Source organism: Tamandua tetradactyla, chromosome 23 (assembly GCF_023851605.1).
Source record: "Tamandua tetradactyla isolate mTamTet1 chromosome 23, mTamTet1.pri, whole genome shotgun sequence".
In the NCBI taxonomy this organism is placed as follows: domain Eukaryota; kingdom Metazoa; phylum Chordata; class Mammalia; order Pilosa; family Myrmecophagidae; genus Tamandua; species Tamandua tetradactyla.
Window position 1 is genome coordinate 29861433 of NC_135349.1, and position 17888 is coordinate 29879320.

At 35.1% G+C, this 17888-nt stretch overlaps 1 protein-coding gene across 1 annotated transcript; it reads left to right on the forward strand.

The window, feature by feature from the left end:
• Positions 1-2610: 2610 nt before the first annotated feature.
• LOC143666585 (olfactory receptor 8H3-like) lies at positions 2611-3558 on the forward strand. Its single transcript, XM_077140245.1, has one exon. The coding sequence runs from the start codon at positions 2611-2613 to the stop codon at positions 3556-3558; it is 948 nt and encodes a 315-aa protein (XP_076996360.1).
• Positions 3559-17888: the final 14330 nt, after the last annotated feature.

Below are 17888 nucleotides of genomic sequence, written 5' to 3' on the forward strand. Positions count from 1 at the left end.
GCAAATGATATATTAGAGCCACAGCAATTAAGATTCAGCAAAGATTAGTTGTAAAAAGTTTTCTAAGTTATTGTTACTCTTACTTTTTAATATTTGAAAGCACACTTAATGACTATAAAATCTTGATTTCAATAATAATAAGAAAAACCCCTTCAAGATGACTTTCAAAGAGTAATCAGACTATGGAGGTGACACTGACTTAGAACAACTTTAAACCCCAGGGTTGCCCATTGTGAAATAAATAAATGCTGGTCATTTAATCTTCAAATAAGCTTTTCTCAGCATTATTGAATTTTTGATGAATTGAAGAATTATGCACTTTTCATTAAATATATAATATTTTGTAATTACTTGATCCATACCATCAAATTCTCTCCTGAAATTCTGCAGAAGAATAGCTTTTCTTTTAGCAATTGCTTCTAAATCTGCATGGAAATTGACTTCATTATTATTAATTGATGAAAGATACACAGGAATGCATTTCAACTTGTTGTACATACAGGAAATAAATTTTTGTCCATTCACATACTTAAAAACATTTACTCATCTCATCACTAATTCTTAGTTTCTTCTCTCATGTTTCCTTTAAAATAGCAAAAGCCAATACAGTAAATAATAAGAAAAGTTTCACAAACATTGTTGTGGGTGAATACAAGAGCAAATCTGCTGTATTGATAAATTGGTTGACATTTCCAAGTATGACTGGCAATATTCTACTAGCTCTTTTTTTGTCAGCCTCAAAAACAGCATTCATCAGTTGGTGCACTCTCCTAGGAAGCTTTTATGATGCATCAGGCAATGTAAAATTTGTGAAACTGGGTTTTACCAAAGCTAATATAACCTAAGTCAATTGGAATAATAAATATTTAATAATAAAATTAGTATGAAACTGAAAATATAGTGTAATAAAAATTATAAATAAATACTATATGCACAAAGGAAATTGGAAGAAAATAAATGCAAAGATTAAGCATTCATGTATGAGTTTAATTTTCTTCGAATTTGTTTGCATTATAATTTTTGCACAATGAGCCACATTAACTCCCATGATGTTTTCACACATTTATGTGTAAAAATCTTCATTTTAAAATTGTGGTATTCCATCCATGGTGGTTAATTTTTTGGACTTTCCACCACAGATTAATTATTTCTCAAAATACCTTTGTCTTTTAACCAGTCATAAATTAGAGCATCAGAAAGAGTTCCAAAAAGTGATGCTCTAAATTATGTGGCATCTAAGGGAAAGGCAACTCTCTATTTCAAATCTAACATAGATGCATTGGTCCCTGAACTTACATGCTTGGCACTATGCCAACCGTTCATCTTTGGAAATTGATTCCCGAGATGACTAAGTTGCATTTTCAGCAATCTTCATTATAAGAGATGCCAGAGCATTATCAGGGCGAAAGTCTAGGTTTTCTCTCCTCTGACTTAGTTCAAAATAGATTCTCAGTATACTTGAGAGATATAATTTCCAGCTTAACTTTCTATTTCATCAGAATCTAAACAACCATTTTAGGTTGATTTATTTCACTCAAAACTAAAAATACAATAGAAAATGAGACATAAGTTATCTCAGAAGAAACAAATATTTTATCACAGAAATTTCAAGATTCTTATATGTTTTACATATTTTTTGTGAGAAAAACTTGAGGTTGCATGATTTCTAGATAGATACTTCAGGAAGAAATTTTTTACCCACTTTGATTTCTGGTAAGTTTAATCTCAAAGTTAGAGCATTTTAGTTTATCTAAAAAAAATGGGGTATTATTTGAAAGATTGAAGGATATTGAGAGATGTATACACATCATGTATGCCTTACAAAAATCATGCCAGAATTTGAATAAATGGAAATATGGAATTGATGTAATCAGAGTCATCAAGCAATGTACATATATTGAAAATATAGTTTTTGGAAATTTGATTCAATAATCTATTAAAAAACATATCTTCAGAAAATTAATAAGAATGTGAGGTCTATGATATTAATATGCCTAAGGTTTTAATTTCTGATCTGTCATTTTTACTAAATATTGTGATACAAAAGCACAGTAAGTGATGTATTAAAACTATCATTGTTTATTTTATAATATTTTACACTTAGTTTTGCTTGTTTGTTTTGTGAAATTAAATATATACAGGAATACAGTGTTATGAGCATGATTTCTGGGCTCAGCCATTCCAGGTAGAATCATGGAACCAAGAATAATTAATGATTGGGACTGTAAGTAAGTTCCTTAACTTTCTATGCTCTTTTTCTCATGTAATAAATGGGTTCAATAGCAAAATTGGTTTCAAATTGGAAATTTCTAATATTTACATCTGGGTAAATGGATTAATGAAAGGTAACATTTTTAAGTTCTTGTTCATTCTGTATAAGTAATATATATATAGGTAATTTTCTATTCTATAATATCCAAATGTTAATTTAAATTTAATTCATACTTTCAAACTAAAATTTTTATATATTTTGCAAAAAAACCTCTTTTGTATGAATGCCTAGAATGATGACACAACTTTTTTAAAAAAATGCCATATCATTCCTATAAAGAAAACTGTTTTTAGGTCATTCATGCAAAGTATCACTTTTGACTTGCAGCAGTGAATTCTATGGGAAGTAGGAATAACACCAATGGGCTTGACTTCATCCTTAAGGGAATGACAGACTCTGAAGAGATCCAGCAGGTCCTTTTTATGCTCTTTCTCCTGATATACCTGATTACTGTGCTGGGGAATGCAGGGATGATACTGATAATTCACCTGGACCTCCAGCTTCAAACTCCCATGTACTTTTTCCTCAGTCACCTGTCATTCCTCGACCTTGCTTACTCAACAGACATCACCCCTAAAACCTTAGAGAATTTACTGACTTCCAACAAGTATATTTCATTTATAGATTGCTTCACCCAGATGTATTTCTTTTACTTCCTGGCTATCACTGAAATTTTCCTTCTCTCGTCTATGGCCTATGACCGCTATGTGGCTATCTGCAATCCTCTTCACTACCAGGTTGTTATTTCCAGGAAACTGTGCCACACCCTCATCACTGGGTCTTATGTGCTGGGTTTTATTCAATCATTAGTCATTGTTCTTTCCATGAACAATTTGCGTTTCTGCAAATCTAATGTTATATATCACTTTTTCTGTGATGTAATCCCAATTTTATTCCTGTCCTGCACTGACACTCATGACACTGAAATCATAATATTCATGGTTGGTAGTTTAAATGCAATGGTGTCTCTTATCACAATCTCTGTGTCCTATAGTTGCATTCTGTCTACTATCATGAAAATTAATTCCACCTCAGGAAAACACAAAGCCTTCTCTACTTGTGCCTCCCACCTCCTGGGAGTCACTGTCTATTACAGCACTGGTATCTTCATTTACTTAAAACCAAAGAAATCCTACTCCTTGGGAAAGGATCAAGTGGCCTCTGTGTTTTATACTATGGTGATCCCCATGCTGAATCCACTCATTTATAGTCTTAGGAACAGAGAAGTGAAAAATGCTCTCAGTAGAGTCATGCAGAAGAGAGAGGGCTCCAGACAGTTGAAATGATAGTGATATTGAATACTATTCTTTCTTTCTTATTTGAGTGTTTATTCTCTGAATAAAGTATCATCCTTTACTTAGTTTGAATTTATGTTGCTCCATTTTTATTTGACCAAATATGATCTGGAATACTCAAAAAACGTTTTTAAAAAATGCACATAGCATATTAAAGCCATGAAATGTGTGTTTATTCTGTGATTTAAGTATGTCATTTTTAGAGCCACTAATGTATGAAAACTTGAAAATGGCCATGGTGATATCCTTACAATTGTATCACAGAAATTCCCATGCATGATTCCATTGGAAAGAATTTTATAATAGAGAACTCTTCAGAAGTAATGCCATTTATTCTCTAGTGAAGACATATAGCATGGTCTTAAAATTGCTGCTTTGAACTTGAAAAGCTTGTGTTTAAATCCTAGAAATCCAGCTGTTTTCTATATAGTCCTTAGTAAGTCACTGAAACTTTAAATTTGGTTTCCTCAATTGTACAAGGTAAATAATTCTAAATTCATAGAGTGATTTTATAAATTATACAAAATAATGAATACAAGGTATTTAATGCAGTACTAATATATGCTGATGACAATCATCAGAAAGGTTACATTCTTGTAAATTTTGAATATGCAATCATTTTGTTATGAATTTTTTCACTGGTATATTACAAATAATTTGGGGCAATTTTATTCGTAAGCAGCTAAAAAGGGAAAAGGATCATTTCAATACAAAGTAAAATAGTGTGCTAAGATTAAGTTATAGAAAATATATACATGAACACTGAAGACAATTCGGAAAATATTTTAAGTTATTAAAAGATAGAAATAACTTAACCATCTTTCAGTGTTTTACTCATGTCCAGACTCATCTTGTGTATAGATGTGTGTAAGCACACACACACACGTATATATACACACATATTGCATATATATATTTGTCATTTTCAATTTCTATTTTTCAGCTTTTGTTATCACTCATCAATATATCCTTTGGTTATTCTTTTGACAATTAAATTTAAGAGATGAATATTTTTCTTGGTGCATGAATCAAATAAAAAATTCCAACTTGCAATGCTTTAAGACCTGATGTTTTTTAAATTCCAAAGTTTAAATATTTTTATGTGGTTATCTCTCATCTGTATCTACCTACTAATCTTTGAAAACCCTACCATTCTGTGAAGCCTGAACAACCCTCAGTTATTACTATCTCTTTGTGTAATTCCAGTATGATTAGAAAATAAAACATATAAAATTGTAAGTTAAATACTTGGTTCATTTTTTTAAGAATTTAAATAAAGCAAACTTGCAATTCCAAATATTGATAATGAATTCAAAATTTTTACATCTCTTTAGGTTTCATCAGGTTCACTGCTGATATTTCCCTTTAAAATTGCCTCTATGATATTCAGAATTGCAGGTTTTTTAAAAAATTGCAGTTTTTAAATTTCTATTAAATATAGAAATATAGAAATATACATTGAATGTATATTTAAGAAATTTTCTTCATTTTACTATATTTTTATTTGCATTTAAATTAAAGGAATATTATTAGATATGTTTTTCCCTTCAAGTGATTTGTTGTCTTTTAATTTACATTAAATACTTATTTGTGGAATTAAATTTCTTCATTTCCTTAAATGATTTGAAATATGAAAATAAAGTTCAAACTCTGTTTTAGGAATAAAATTTTAATGAACTCTCATTAGTTCATCATTGTAATTAATTTATTCTAATCAATGCAATGTGCACTATTTTACTCTATATTCTGAATTAATATAAAATTTTTATCTATAATATATCCATATATACAATATTCACATAAATTTCCATATTTAGATTGAATTTTGCTCTGAAATCTATGTGCCTAGAATCTACATTTATTGGAATTCTTTGTTTTGTTTGCCTATAGCAATTTCTTTGATAATTATTTACTTTTAATAATATACCTTTGTAAATAACCCCACATCATCTATATCCATTGTGTCTTTTCTTTTATTTATAAGGCCCTTACATTTTCTGTTAATGAAGTCACCTCTTGGAGTTGTTATGAGATTTTTAGTTAGTTTACATAAAACAGCAAGTAAATTGCATAAAAATGTTAACTATAGCTATTAACTATTACTCATAGTTAACACACTAATAATTTACATACATATAAATATGTGTGTATATATATATATATACTCAATGTAAAACATATGTTCCAAGAATAACATGCTTGGGGATACAATTTTGTGGACTAAAAATATTCTGCTTTTAAAGTAAGCTATAGTGTAAGTGCAGTGATATACCTAGACAGTAATAAAACGTTCATATTAAGTAATATTAAATTATGACTATGCTAAGTAATCAAAAAAGAGAAGTCCTGTGTAAACAACAGAACTCAAAGAATTCTTTTTTGAACAAAGAAAATTGATATGGGAGTTGTAAAGTTATTAACTCAAGAGTGAAATACACCAATTTTCCATTTCCCCTGATGAATAGAAAAGCATGGGTGTTGTGTATTCTCAACATTTTGGCTCTACTTTACTAAGAGAAAAGGTATAGGGCAATTTTCATCCAAATTAAATGATACAATTTGTCTAATTTGTGTTGGAATTGTTGATCAAATATTTATAAGCAAAAATGGGTCCATCCTTTAGCCTAGTGCAAATCTCTTTCTTTCTATTAAGGAAATTATGTTTTGGCTAAAAGGATCAACTAAACTCATAAACCACGTTACAACATGACTAAAATTTTTCCTTATTAATTTGAAAGCCTAATTTTAATGGAAGAAGTCATAAAATGATTCTGAAATGTCATAAAAATTTTCATTTTTGTAAGAGGTGGATATTGAGAAATATTTTTGAAGGACTTCGTCCAGAAAAATCAGCTCAAAAGAACATTATCAAGAAAGCAAATTTTAGGATACTACAGTTTCAAAAGGCTTGATTTCTTCATAAAGCAGCATGATATCCACATTATGTTCAGTGTTTTGTTCGTGAAAATTTATTTTTTTTCAAGAGGAATTTTTTGTATAGATTTAAACTATAATCTGTGAAAAACATGTTTCTTCCAATGAGATAATATGAGTTCTTTTAGCATAACTGAATAGAAACTAAGGTCCTGAAAATTATTGGATGGGTTCTAAAATTCATATATAAGAATTAACTCTTTGATTGCTTTGTTTTCATGAGATTACTATTGGTGAACTCACAAGAAAATAATCCCTTCTGGGAAAAGAGAGAATTTGATTAAAGGAAAGTAAAATTACACTCCTACTGCCCTTTCAAGTAAACACATCTTAGAACAAAAGTAAATAAAGTAGAATACATATTCAGAAGCAGATGTGTGCTGAGGTAATAGGAAATCATTTCTCAAGGCTTTGCTTATTGGGTGCAAACTTTGAGGAATATTGGGAAATGAAAGTTCCTTTTTTTTAGATAGAAGATAAAGGTAGAGTTAGGAAATGAGCAAGAATCTTCATCAAAGGGACTCTGAAAGTTTGGCTAACCAGCTTTTCAGAACTTGGTCCCCCTGTAGAGTTGTGCATTTTATCCTATATCCAGCCTCAACCATTTCCCAATTAGTAGGAGTATGGGGTAAAGAGTCATATAAGATAGTTGGAACATAGGGCTTTCCCTATGTACAATATCCTGACTAATTATATGGTAAATAGGGCCAACCATATTGCTTACAGGTCCATAGTCATCCCTTAGGGTATGGATATGTCCTATGACAGTTGGTGGTAGTTTTCTAGTGCAAAAGACTACTGTTTTGTAACTTAAAAGTAAAGCTACACAATTCAGTGGGTACATACTCCACAACATGAACCCCTTCAAGTTGTTTCATACAGACAGGAGCAACATGGTCTACTGTTAGAGAGTCTACCATCAGCCTCCCTAATCAATCATATACAGTATACACCAATAGAAGTCAGACTTGCTCACCTGTTCCCATAAAAGGGAGAGGATGCAAATCCTGGCCTCATCATAGGATAGTAGTTGAATTTCAGTCTTAAACAAGATTCTTTTCCAGATTTTCCTCTGGTTTGAACTCTGCCAGGCAAGAAGGGCATTCTACAGTCTGACTCATACAGGTTGCAGCCCAAGGAAGCCTAGTATCAATGGAAGATGACAAGTCCTTGCAAACTCAGTATTTCATTCAATTGTGGGCATGCATTACCACTGAAGCCCATTGTAGGTAGGTGTTTGCTAGGGTGCTTTGGGCAAAAAGAAATATGTTTGGGGGGAAATGAAGGGTAATTTTTGCTGACATAATACTGTATATGCTAGAGTTCCATTAGTTGATAATAAGATACCAGGCAGAAGAACATAATGGGGAGGTTTAAAATACAGATATTCTCTCTTTGCAAGTCCTCTTGAGAGTCCTTTACCATTACGTGAATTGTTAACTTGGGCATAAGAAGGATCCACAGAGTCATGCATAGATACCTATAAGAATAGAATACACAAGATTGGTGGTAAAGATTTTAACAGGCATTTTTTATATAAATTGAGGTGTTATTACCATACTTTGGGTCACTCCTATTCTACAGCAAATTATGTTTCCTAACCAACGCAGCTCATAGGCTAGAACCAAGACCAACTGACCTAATTTTCCGTTTTTTGTTTGTTTGTTTGCTTTTTTATGCTCTGAGGCACAGACAAAGTAGTATCATTTTCCCTTTTCACTGTAAGGCAGTGGGCCTTTTGATTTGTGTTCTTGATACCTGCATTGGTCCAGCTGTCACCATAACATAGGGGCAGGTGCAGCAACCAATATAATGGTGTTCAAGTGGGTTTAGTCGATGGAACCCTCAGTCCACTGCTGCAAGGATGTCTTATCAACTTTTTGCTGTTCTTTTAACAAACTATTCATTCTTTCAGTAAGAACCACACTTGTTGCATGGTAGGGCAGATGGAATGTGCTAATGATATCTTATTCCATTGTCCAGGGTTGGGCTATTTTTCCAGTGAAAGGGGCACCCAAATCACTATCTGTGTAGGTGTGCCATACAGAGGCCCAGATTTACAAACACCAGATGGTGGGGCATTGGTTCACTTTCCCAAAGGGAAAGGTAGCAAAAGCCCTGTATCCATGTCCATGGCAGTAAAATCATACTTCACCCCCTCCAAGAGTGGAAGGGAATCAATGTAATCCAGTTGCCATTGGATCACTGGGATTTGTGACCAGTCAATGTGTCACATCTGGTGTGTAGCTAATGTTATTGAAGCAGACAACATGAAGGCACTCTCTAGTGATGTGTACTAGCTGCTAACATGTGATCAGCAGCTAGAAATAAAGTAGGGAAAACTCCATACATCAGCAAGAAAGCACCAGAGCCTCTGAGAAGTGGAAAAACTTTTATTGCTGCAGCAGACTCAGAGGACTCCTATTGAAAGTCTGAGTTCTGAATATCCTTTGTTTACAGATTGTATAGATTAGTTTACAGGTGAGTAGGCAAGGTGAGAGTTACTATGGGAACAAGTGGTAAACACTGGAAAAGTACAGATCTTAGAGTAGAGGAAGTACATAGCTTGTTCTTTTGTCTGCAATGGGCCATGTGTGGCAGACATCCTGTTTTGTGGATGTGACTTGGAGCAGGTTTTGCATATGTCACTAGGAGCATGCAGATACAGTAGACATTTTTTTTTACCTCCTTCAAGAAAGCTTTCATTTACATACATTAATGAGTGCACAAATTCAATGAGTGATACAAAAACATAAAGTGATACACGTAAATTCATAAAGTTATACAGGAATAACACTGAGGTTAAGCTTATGAACTACCTCATTCCCCCTTTGATGATATTGCTCATATTTTATTCTTATAGGTGTAGTAATACTTTTGCTTGTGGGATGTGGTAGCTATATTCAGTTGTCAACTTAACCAGGTGAAGTCACCTAGTTCTGTTGCTGTGGACATGAGCCAATGGTATGTGAACCTCATCTGTTGCTGATTAAATCTACAGTCAGCTAGGAGGTGTGTCTGCTGCAATGAATGATGTTTGACTTAATTAGCTGGTGCTTAAATCTAGAGAGTGCAATGTAGCACAGCCCAAGCAGCTCAGCATACCTCATCGCAGCACTCTCAGCTCAGCCCGGGCCTTTGGAGATGCAGAAAGGAATCACCATGGGGAAAGCTGTTGGAACCCAGAGGCCTGGAGAGAAGGCCAGCAGAGATTGTCCTGTGCCTTCCCACATAAGAAAGAACCTTAGATGAAATTTAGCTGCCTTTCCTCTGAAGAACTAATGAAGTAAATCCCCTTTTATTAAAAGCCAATCCATCTCTGGTGTGTTGTATTCTGGCAGCTAGCAAGCTAGAACATGGGGACTAATTCAAGGGATGTAGGTTTCTGAGATGAAGTAAGTGGCAGACAGTTTTTCTGTTTACTAAGGCTTCTAGAGTTTGACTTATGCTTTTTAGTAAGCAAGGGAGGAGGCATGGGATGATAAGACATATATTAAGCAGCACTAAAACACTTCTGATTAGAATTTTGAACCATCCAGAAGTTGAGAACCACCCTCTGAACAGGTTTTTGGGGTCCAAGTGATTCCATGTCCGAACTGGAACATGGGATAGGGTTCTTATGTGACTGCTGATTTCTTCTATTACTCTTCCTTGGTCATCTAACTCTAAGCAACAGTTAGAAATGTTGAATTTTCCACACACTCCACCTTCCTTTGCTAGCAAGTAATCAAGAACCAATTGGTTCTGATAGATGGCTGTTCTGAATTTGATTTGTTGCTGTGCCGATAGATTTAAGGCATGGGAAGTTTCATATGTGATTAGTTCTACTACTGCCTGAAGTAAAATGATGTAGTTTAGCATGTAAATTTCTATCCTATTTCCCCATCACCAATCTCCTGCCCATGTTGCCAGACCATAATACTGGATGATGTGCTCAGAAGGCCACTTGTTTTCTTTCCACTTCCCTATCTGCATGCCTCTCTTTTGGACTGGGTTATTTTCTGATTCATAGCCTGCATATCTTAGTAGTTCCCCTTGCTTTAGGGGAATTAAGAAGAAGGAAGGGTGAATGGTTCTTAACACACAGGCTGTTGACCACCCTGCAGGCAATTCAGAATAGGCTGTTCTGCCACAGACCAATGTATCTCTTTGGGGACTTTCCAAACCCCTGGAGCTGAAATATCATTCCAAAAACATTTTAGGGTGGGGGAAGAGGCTAGTGGTGACAGATCAGGATCTATGTGATTTTTTTCTGATCCCCACAATAACGTGGCATTTTTACTCTGATTATAATACTGCTGCCCCAGACAGATGAGGTACCCAACTGGAACCAGGAATTTCTATCCCCATCTAGCTATACATTTTCTTCCAATTATGGAAGTTTTTAGGTTCCATTTGCAGGGTCTGGGACAAGAGGAAGTTACATTTAATTTTCCTGTTGCCATTAATTACTTTGCTTCCCATGACCATTGGTTCCTCATATTTGGTCCTCCACAGCCATAATAGGAGGAAATACTTAGGGAGGAGGTTACCTGTCTGCTAGTTGAAGGCACAGTGTTGCTCACAGGGAGACATGAGAATTAATACAGACACAGATTTCTGAAAATAAGAACAGGGGACTCTTGAACTTCTGGAACCAAGAGCCCTTTGCTAGTTTTGTTCTGCTATTTATTAGTGGTTACTTCAAAAGGCAAGAGGAAGTAACATCAAGTTAATCTTTAATGTTAATTACAATTATGTCAATATGAAAATACAAGAAAATGCCAAACCTTTTAAGCTAAGTTGTTCATCTGCAAAATTTCTTCAGAGTATAACACATTCTAACCCCCAGCCCTTTGACCCTTCAAAGCTTCCTTGTAGGAAGCCACCTGGGTGTTGTACAAGAGCTACTTGACCCAGTGTTCCAGTGTCTCAAGGTTTAGCCTGAAGGTCAAAAGGCCTGTTTCCCACAGAACAGATTTTGAGTGCTTAAAGGAATGGCTGTGGGTTGAATTTGTGTTTCATCATAGAAGGAATGGAATACCTGGAATTATTCTTTGTTGTAAGAGTTCATGTTTATATTTTTGTTTTTTTGTTTGTTTTTTTACAATGTGGGGCTAGTGATGGCTTTAGGGGGCCACTTTACTCCAAAGAGCACCTGGACTTCTTTTCCTCACTGGGTATCATCAATTTTTAAAATGGTAAGATTAGTGAGATTGCAATACTCTGTCCTACAACTGGGGGTACTTGGTGTTACTTGTAAGAGGGTACCTCAGGGGCTTTCCAATTGATATAGCGCACAGCAACTGATGCTACTTAGTACTTTCTATAGGAGTACTTTGCTTTAGGGGAATTAAGAAGAAGGAAGGGTGAGTGGTTCCTAACACACAGGCTGTTGACCACCCTGCAGGCAATTCAGAATAAGCTGTTCTGCCACAGACCAATGTATCTCTTTGGGGCTTTCCAAACCCCTGGAGCTTAAATATCATTCCAAAAACATTTTAGGGTGGGGGAAGAGGCTAGTGGTGACAAGGAGGGTACCTCAACAGCTTTCTATTCATTATAACACACAGTGTGCAACCAGGGCTGTGGCAGGACATGCACCTTGCTGTGTTATCATAACAGTCCTCCAGTGCTCCTTATGAACACCATAGAATGCTCTGTGCAGTTTTCCCATTCTCTTCTCACTCCTTCTCTATGTCATCTTATTTTCCACTTTAAATTACTCTTTCTGTCTGCACCACTTTTTCTGTCTGTTTGATTCTTTTTTGGTCTCTTTTTTCCCTGTAACTTTTTTTTTGCCTGGGCAGGCACCAGGAATTGAACTCAGGTCTCTGGCATGACAAGAGAGAACTCTGCCACTGAATCACCATGGCCTGCCCTTCACTGAAACTTCTTTTTTTTAATTCAATTTTTTTATTAATTTTTAATTTAAAAAATACATAACAACAAACACAAACATTCTTAACATATCATTATTCCATTCTACATATATAATCAGTAATTCAAAATATCATCACATACTTACATATTAATCATCATGATCATTTCTTAGAACATTTGCATCAATTCAGAAAAAGAAATAAAAAGACAACAGAAAAAATTCACACATATCACCCTTTACCCCTCCATTTCATTGATCACTAGCATTTCAGTCTACTAAATTTATTTTAGCATTTGTTCCCCCTATTATTTATTTTTATGCCATATGTTTTACTCATCTGTTGATAAGGTAGATAAAAGGAGCATCAGACACAAGGTTTTCACAATCACACAGTCACATTGCAAAAGTTATATCATTATATAATCATCTTCAAGAAACATGGCTACTGGAACACAGCTCTATATTTTCAGGGAGTTCCCTCCAGCATCTCCATTACTTCTTGACTAACAAGGTGAAATTTATTTAATTTTTAAGAATAACCTCCCAGATAACCTCTCAACTCTGTTTGGAATTTCCCAACCATCAACACTTTATTTTGTCTCATTTTACTCTTCCCCCTTTTGGTTGAGAAGGTTTTCTCAATCCCTTGGTGCCTTGTGCCAGCTCATTCTAGTATATCTGTCCCACATTGCCAGGAAGGTTCACATCCCTGGGAGTCATGTCCCACATAGACAGGGGGAGGGAAATGAGTTTGCCTGTTGTGTTGGCTGGAGAGACAGACCACATCTGAGCAAAAAAAGAGGTTCTCTTGGGGGTGACTCTTAGGCCTAATTTTAAGTAGGCTTGACCTATCATTTGTGGGGCTAAGTTTCTAATGAACAAACCCAAAATTGGGGACTCAGCTTATTGCTTTGGTTGTCCCCACTGCTTGTGAGAATATCAAGAATTCTCCACTTGGGGAAGTTGAATTTTCCCCTTTTCTCACCATTCTCTGAAGGGGACTTTGCAAATACTTTTTTATTCACTGTTCAAAGCACTCTGGGATTTATTGGGGACATCACTCTAGACAAACCTACAAAATCTTATGCCCTACTCAATGTCCCATGTACTGATGGTGTCCAATTAAGCTGCCCACAAAAGTTATATTAGGAACTGCACTAGTCAGAATATAAATTTTGTACCAAATAAACATTTATGCTTTAGTCTCACACATAAGTTAAAATTTTTAAATATTAATTGCCATCTTTTTTCAACACCCTGCAGCAATGACATTCCTTTGTTCTTCCTCATGCAAAAATATTTTTTAAATCTGTACATTTAGTCACTATCATTATACACTCTAGGCATTCCTAGATTATACCATCTCAGTCTTTATTTTCTATCTTTCCTTTTGTTTCAGCAGCTGAGAAGTGGAAAGCCAATGATATCCCTTTTCCTGGAGAACTGCCTTGATTTGGTGTGGAATACAAACAGTTAGTTGCTAGCTGAAGGTTAACTTTTCAGCATTGTGTGTTAGAGTGAAAGCAGAGGCTATTGCCCACAGACAGTAAGACCTTCCCTTGGCCACTGAATCCAGCTGCTTTGACAAGTAAGCTACTTTGCAATCCAAAAGACCTAGCTTCTGAATGAGAAACCCTATGGCTGTTTCTGGTCATTCATGAGCATACAAGATAAAAATTTTCTCAATATCCTGGACACCCAAGGCTGGGGCTTTGGTGAGTTCTTTTTTTAGAATTTCAAAGCCTCTTTGTTGTTCAGCTCCCCAGAGCAGAGTTGAATTTTCAACTCTTCATGAATCCTCATATAGGAGCTTAACATCTGCAGCAAAGTTAGGGATCCAGATGTGACAGAATCCTGTGTTCCCTGGGAAATAGCAGATTTGTCCTTGAGGTGTGGGTGTAGGAATCTGACAAACCACTTGCTTTCTTTCAAACCCCAGGTGCTGAGTGCCTTGGGTGACTTGAAATCCAAGAAAATTCACCTGCTTCTTGCAAATCTAGCACTTTTTCCTAAAGACCTTGTAGTCTTTTTTATTTAGTTGGGTCAGGAGTGGCTTTGTACCTTCTACACAGTTCTTGTGAGTTTGTACTGGCTAAGAATAGATCATTCACTTTTTGGAGCAAAATGCTATTATATTTTTTGTCTGGGAATTCCTGAAAGTTCTTTCCTAGGGTTTGGCTGAATACAGTGGTGAATTCATGAACCCCTGAGGCACATCCATCCAAGTGAATAGTTGTTTTCTTCCAGTGCATAGATATTCCCATTCAAAGGCAAAAATGGGTTGACTGGCCCATGCCAGGCGAATGCAGAAGAAAGCATTTTTCAGCTCAAGACAGGGGGAAAATGACACTGTTGAAGGAATTAGGTTTAAGACAGTATATGGGTTTGACATTATGTGCTGTAAGGTAACAGTTACTTTGTTGATAGTCTACAAGTCTTAAATGTTGCAGTAATCATTGGCGCTGGTTTTTGTACCAGTAGCAGAGAAATGTTCCATGTGGACTGGCATTCCCATAGTATGTCATGAACAAGTAGGCAGTTGATGCATACCTGAATTCCCACCTGGGCTTCTTAGGGGACAGGGTAAGTTTAAGATGCACTGGGGCAACTCCCTGATGAAGTTCCATGAGGACCAGAGGGGCATTCCTTGCTAGCCTCAGTGATCTTTTTTCTGCTCAAACAGAAGGATCAACTCTTGGCATCCATGGATGGTCATGCCAGTTTCAGTTTTCTTAGGCAAGAAAGAGGCACCACTCTTCCATCTGGGGGGCTGTCAACATCACCATAATCTTTTCCTCTGTGTTCTTTGGTGTCAGGAAACATTCTCCTTCTGCATTGAAACATATTTGGGCCTGGAGTTTTGTCAGGAAATCTTGGCCTAGTAGGGTACCCGGGCAGTCAGGAAGGTAAAGAAATTGATGAGAAATTTCTCAGGAGTCTCAATCCAAATTGTCATCAATTCCTGCTAAGTCTTCAAAATCAGGAGCTATGAGCTCCTCATAGATAGTGGGGTATTTTCTTCCCCTTTCCCATCCTTTGCTGGCACATTCTGCTTTCCAGTATCCTTTTTCTTTACAGTAAGCACATTGGCTTCTTCCCAGTTGGGTTATTCTCCTATGTTCTCTATGTGGTTGTAGCAGACAGGATTAACATAAGACCTGCAGAACTACTTGGGAGTAGATGGCATTAGGGTGGTGGAGGCAATAAGCTGCTTTAAGTTATCTGATTTATGTAAGACAGTCTAGGAGGAAGAGAATGTTTGTTTACCCCAAATGGTTATTTTAAGTATGAAGGGAGAGCACTGAAAGATAAGAACTTTGTTCCCTCAGGAAATGCATGCACGCCTTTTGTCATCCTGCAGTATATAACCAGGATCCAGTTAAAAATAAAATTGTCTGATGTAAACTTAAGCTTCAGACCCCCTGAGCCCATCTGTCATCAGGGTAATGGGTAATCACAATAGGCAGCTGGAGGAATATGTGTCTGTGTGTTGAAAACATTGTTAGAAGCTACTGGGGTTCCTGTTAAAACATCTGAATTATTAAGCTTATTTTATCTCATTCAAAAACATTGCTATTGGCTTCAGCCCTAAGGCCATAATGTTTTAAATCTTAAGTAATGGAAATTAGTTATGAAGTCTTTGCTGCAAAGCATAACAAAACAGGGAAGATATCCCTGTTTCTATTTGGTTATTGTGTTTAGTCAGGCAATGAACCACCTAGCCTCTGCTTTCTCTTAAACTCTGTGTTGTGTTTTTTCTTAATCTCCCACTCCCCCTTCTGACTCTGTTCAGACCGTTGCTTGATCTGCAATTGGTGCCCAGACAGGGATCTTATAGGGGAACTCTTAAAGCATAAAGTGAGGAGATGCTCCAGGTACTCCACTACAAATACTACAAAGAGCTAATAAGAGCTACAAGAGGGTAAGTAGTGAATTGGAGATATTTTCAGCTAGGTGTAAAACATGAGATATTCAGGTTCAACAAAAAGGAACATCTATAAATCTATGCTGTCCACTAGAGGCAAAAAATTTTCTCAATCTCAATTAGAAAATTTTCTTTGTCATGTACAGGATTATTATCCATGGTTTTCAGAAGAAAATGCAGTTAATCCTCAAATTTGGGCAAAAGTAGGGAAACAATTAAGAAACAGATATGACACACCTAATCTTAAACATACTCCAGTATGTGCTTTTTCTCAGCTATCCAAACATATAATTGGGCCCATTGCTGACATACACTCCAATCCATACCTTTAACTTGGAAAACAAATGAGCCTTTGTGGGTTGAGCAGTGGCCCTTATCTATAGAAAAGTTAGAAGCTCTGACTCAGTTAGTTCAAGAACAGTTTAAAGTGGGACATATAGAAGAATCTCATAGTCCTTGGAATTCTCCAGTATTTATTATAAGAAAGAAATCAGAAAAATGGAGAATGTTAACTAATTTTAATAAAAGTTAATACTGTAATTCAACCTATGGAGTCATTACGACTTGGCTTTCCTGCACCATATAATTTTGAAAAACTGCTCTATTATTATAATAGATTTTTAAAATTGCTTCTTTACCATACCTTTAGCAGAGCAAGATAAAGAAAAATTAATTTCTGAGCTTGTTCTTAATGAGCTGACTTTTTATAAAAATTCATATATACCTGAGTCAGAAAATATCCAATAGGAACAATGCAGAACAAAAGTCAGTACTCATTAATGGTTCCTATGGAATTATAACAGATTGGTCCCTTAAGGGGTATGAAATTCAGGATTGTAGTTGTGACTCAAAGTGTTCTGTTAAATTACCTTGGTTTAATCTAAATAATTATTCTACTGAAATTATACCTATGCTACAAATAAAATCTTGTGACAAGTAATGGGAATAGTAATCCCATCTCCTTTTGTTAACTTAGATTCTCAACAAACAGCAATTTGAAAACTGGTCATGAGTTTAGCTCCTATTCATATTTTAAAAGGAAATATATTTTAAGAACTTTAAAAGTAAAAATTCTTGTTAAAAACTATATATTGATAGTTAATGCATATTTGAAACATTAACTAAGTATTTTAAGTATTTAACATTATTCTAACAAGTTTTATTTTGATGGTAATTATATGTGGTAAAATATTTGTTCAAAATAATGATTTAAGTTTGAAAAATGTGAAAGATGTATTTTTATTAGTAGGAAAACAGAACAGTTTTATCCTAAAATGAATAACTGCTTACTAAATGAGAAAAATATAGGACAAAGCCTAAACTAATATAATAATTGTTAAGAGTTCATAAAAATGGAAATTATGGTCAAAATCAAAAAAGATTTAATGAGTCTAAAATAACATTTTCTTGGACTCTTAGCCTGTTCTAACAAAAGATATAAAATTTTTCTAGATAATCAGTGTAAAAAGCAAAGAGTCTATGTTTTATCAAAATAACTTATGTTAAATTTTATCATGTTGTTGTCTGTATAAAAACTACTGATTTTCTCTTGGGTATCATTATACTGGCAAAAAACGGTTTCTTTTCTTGCCCCAAACC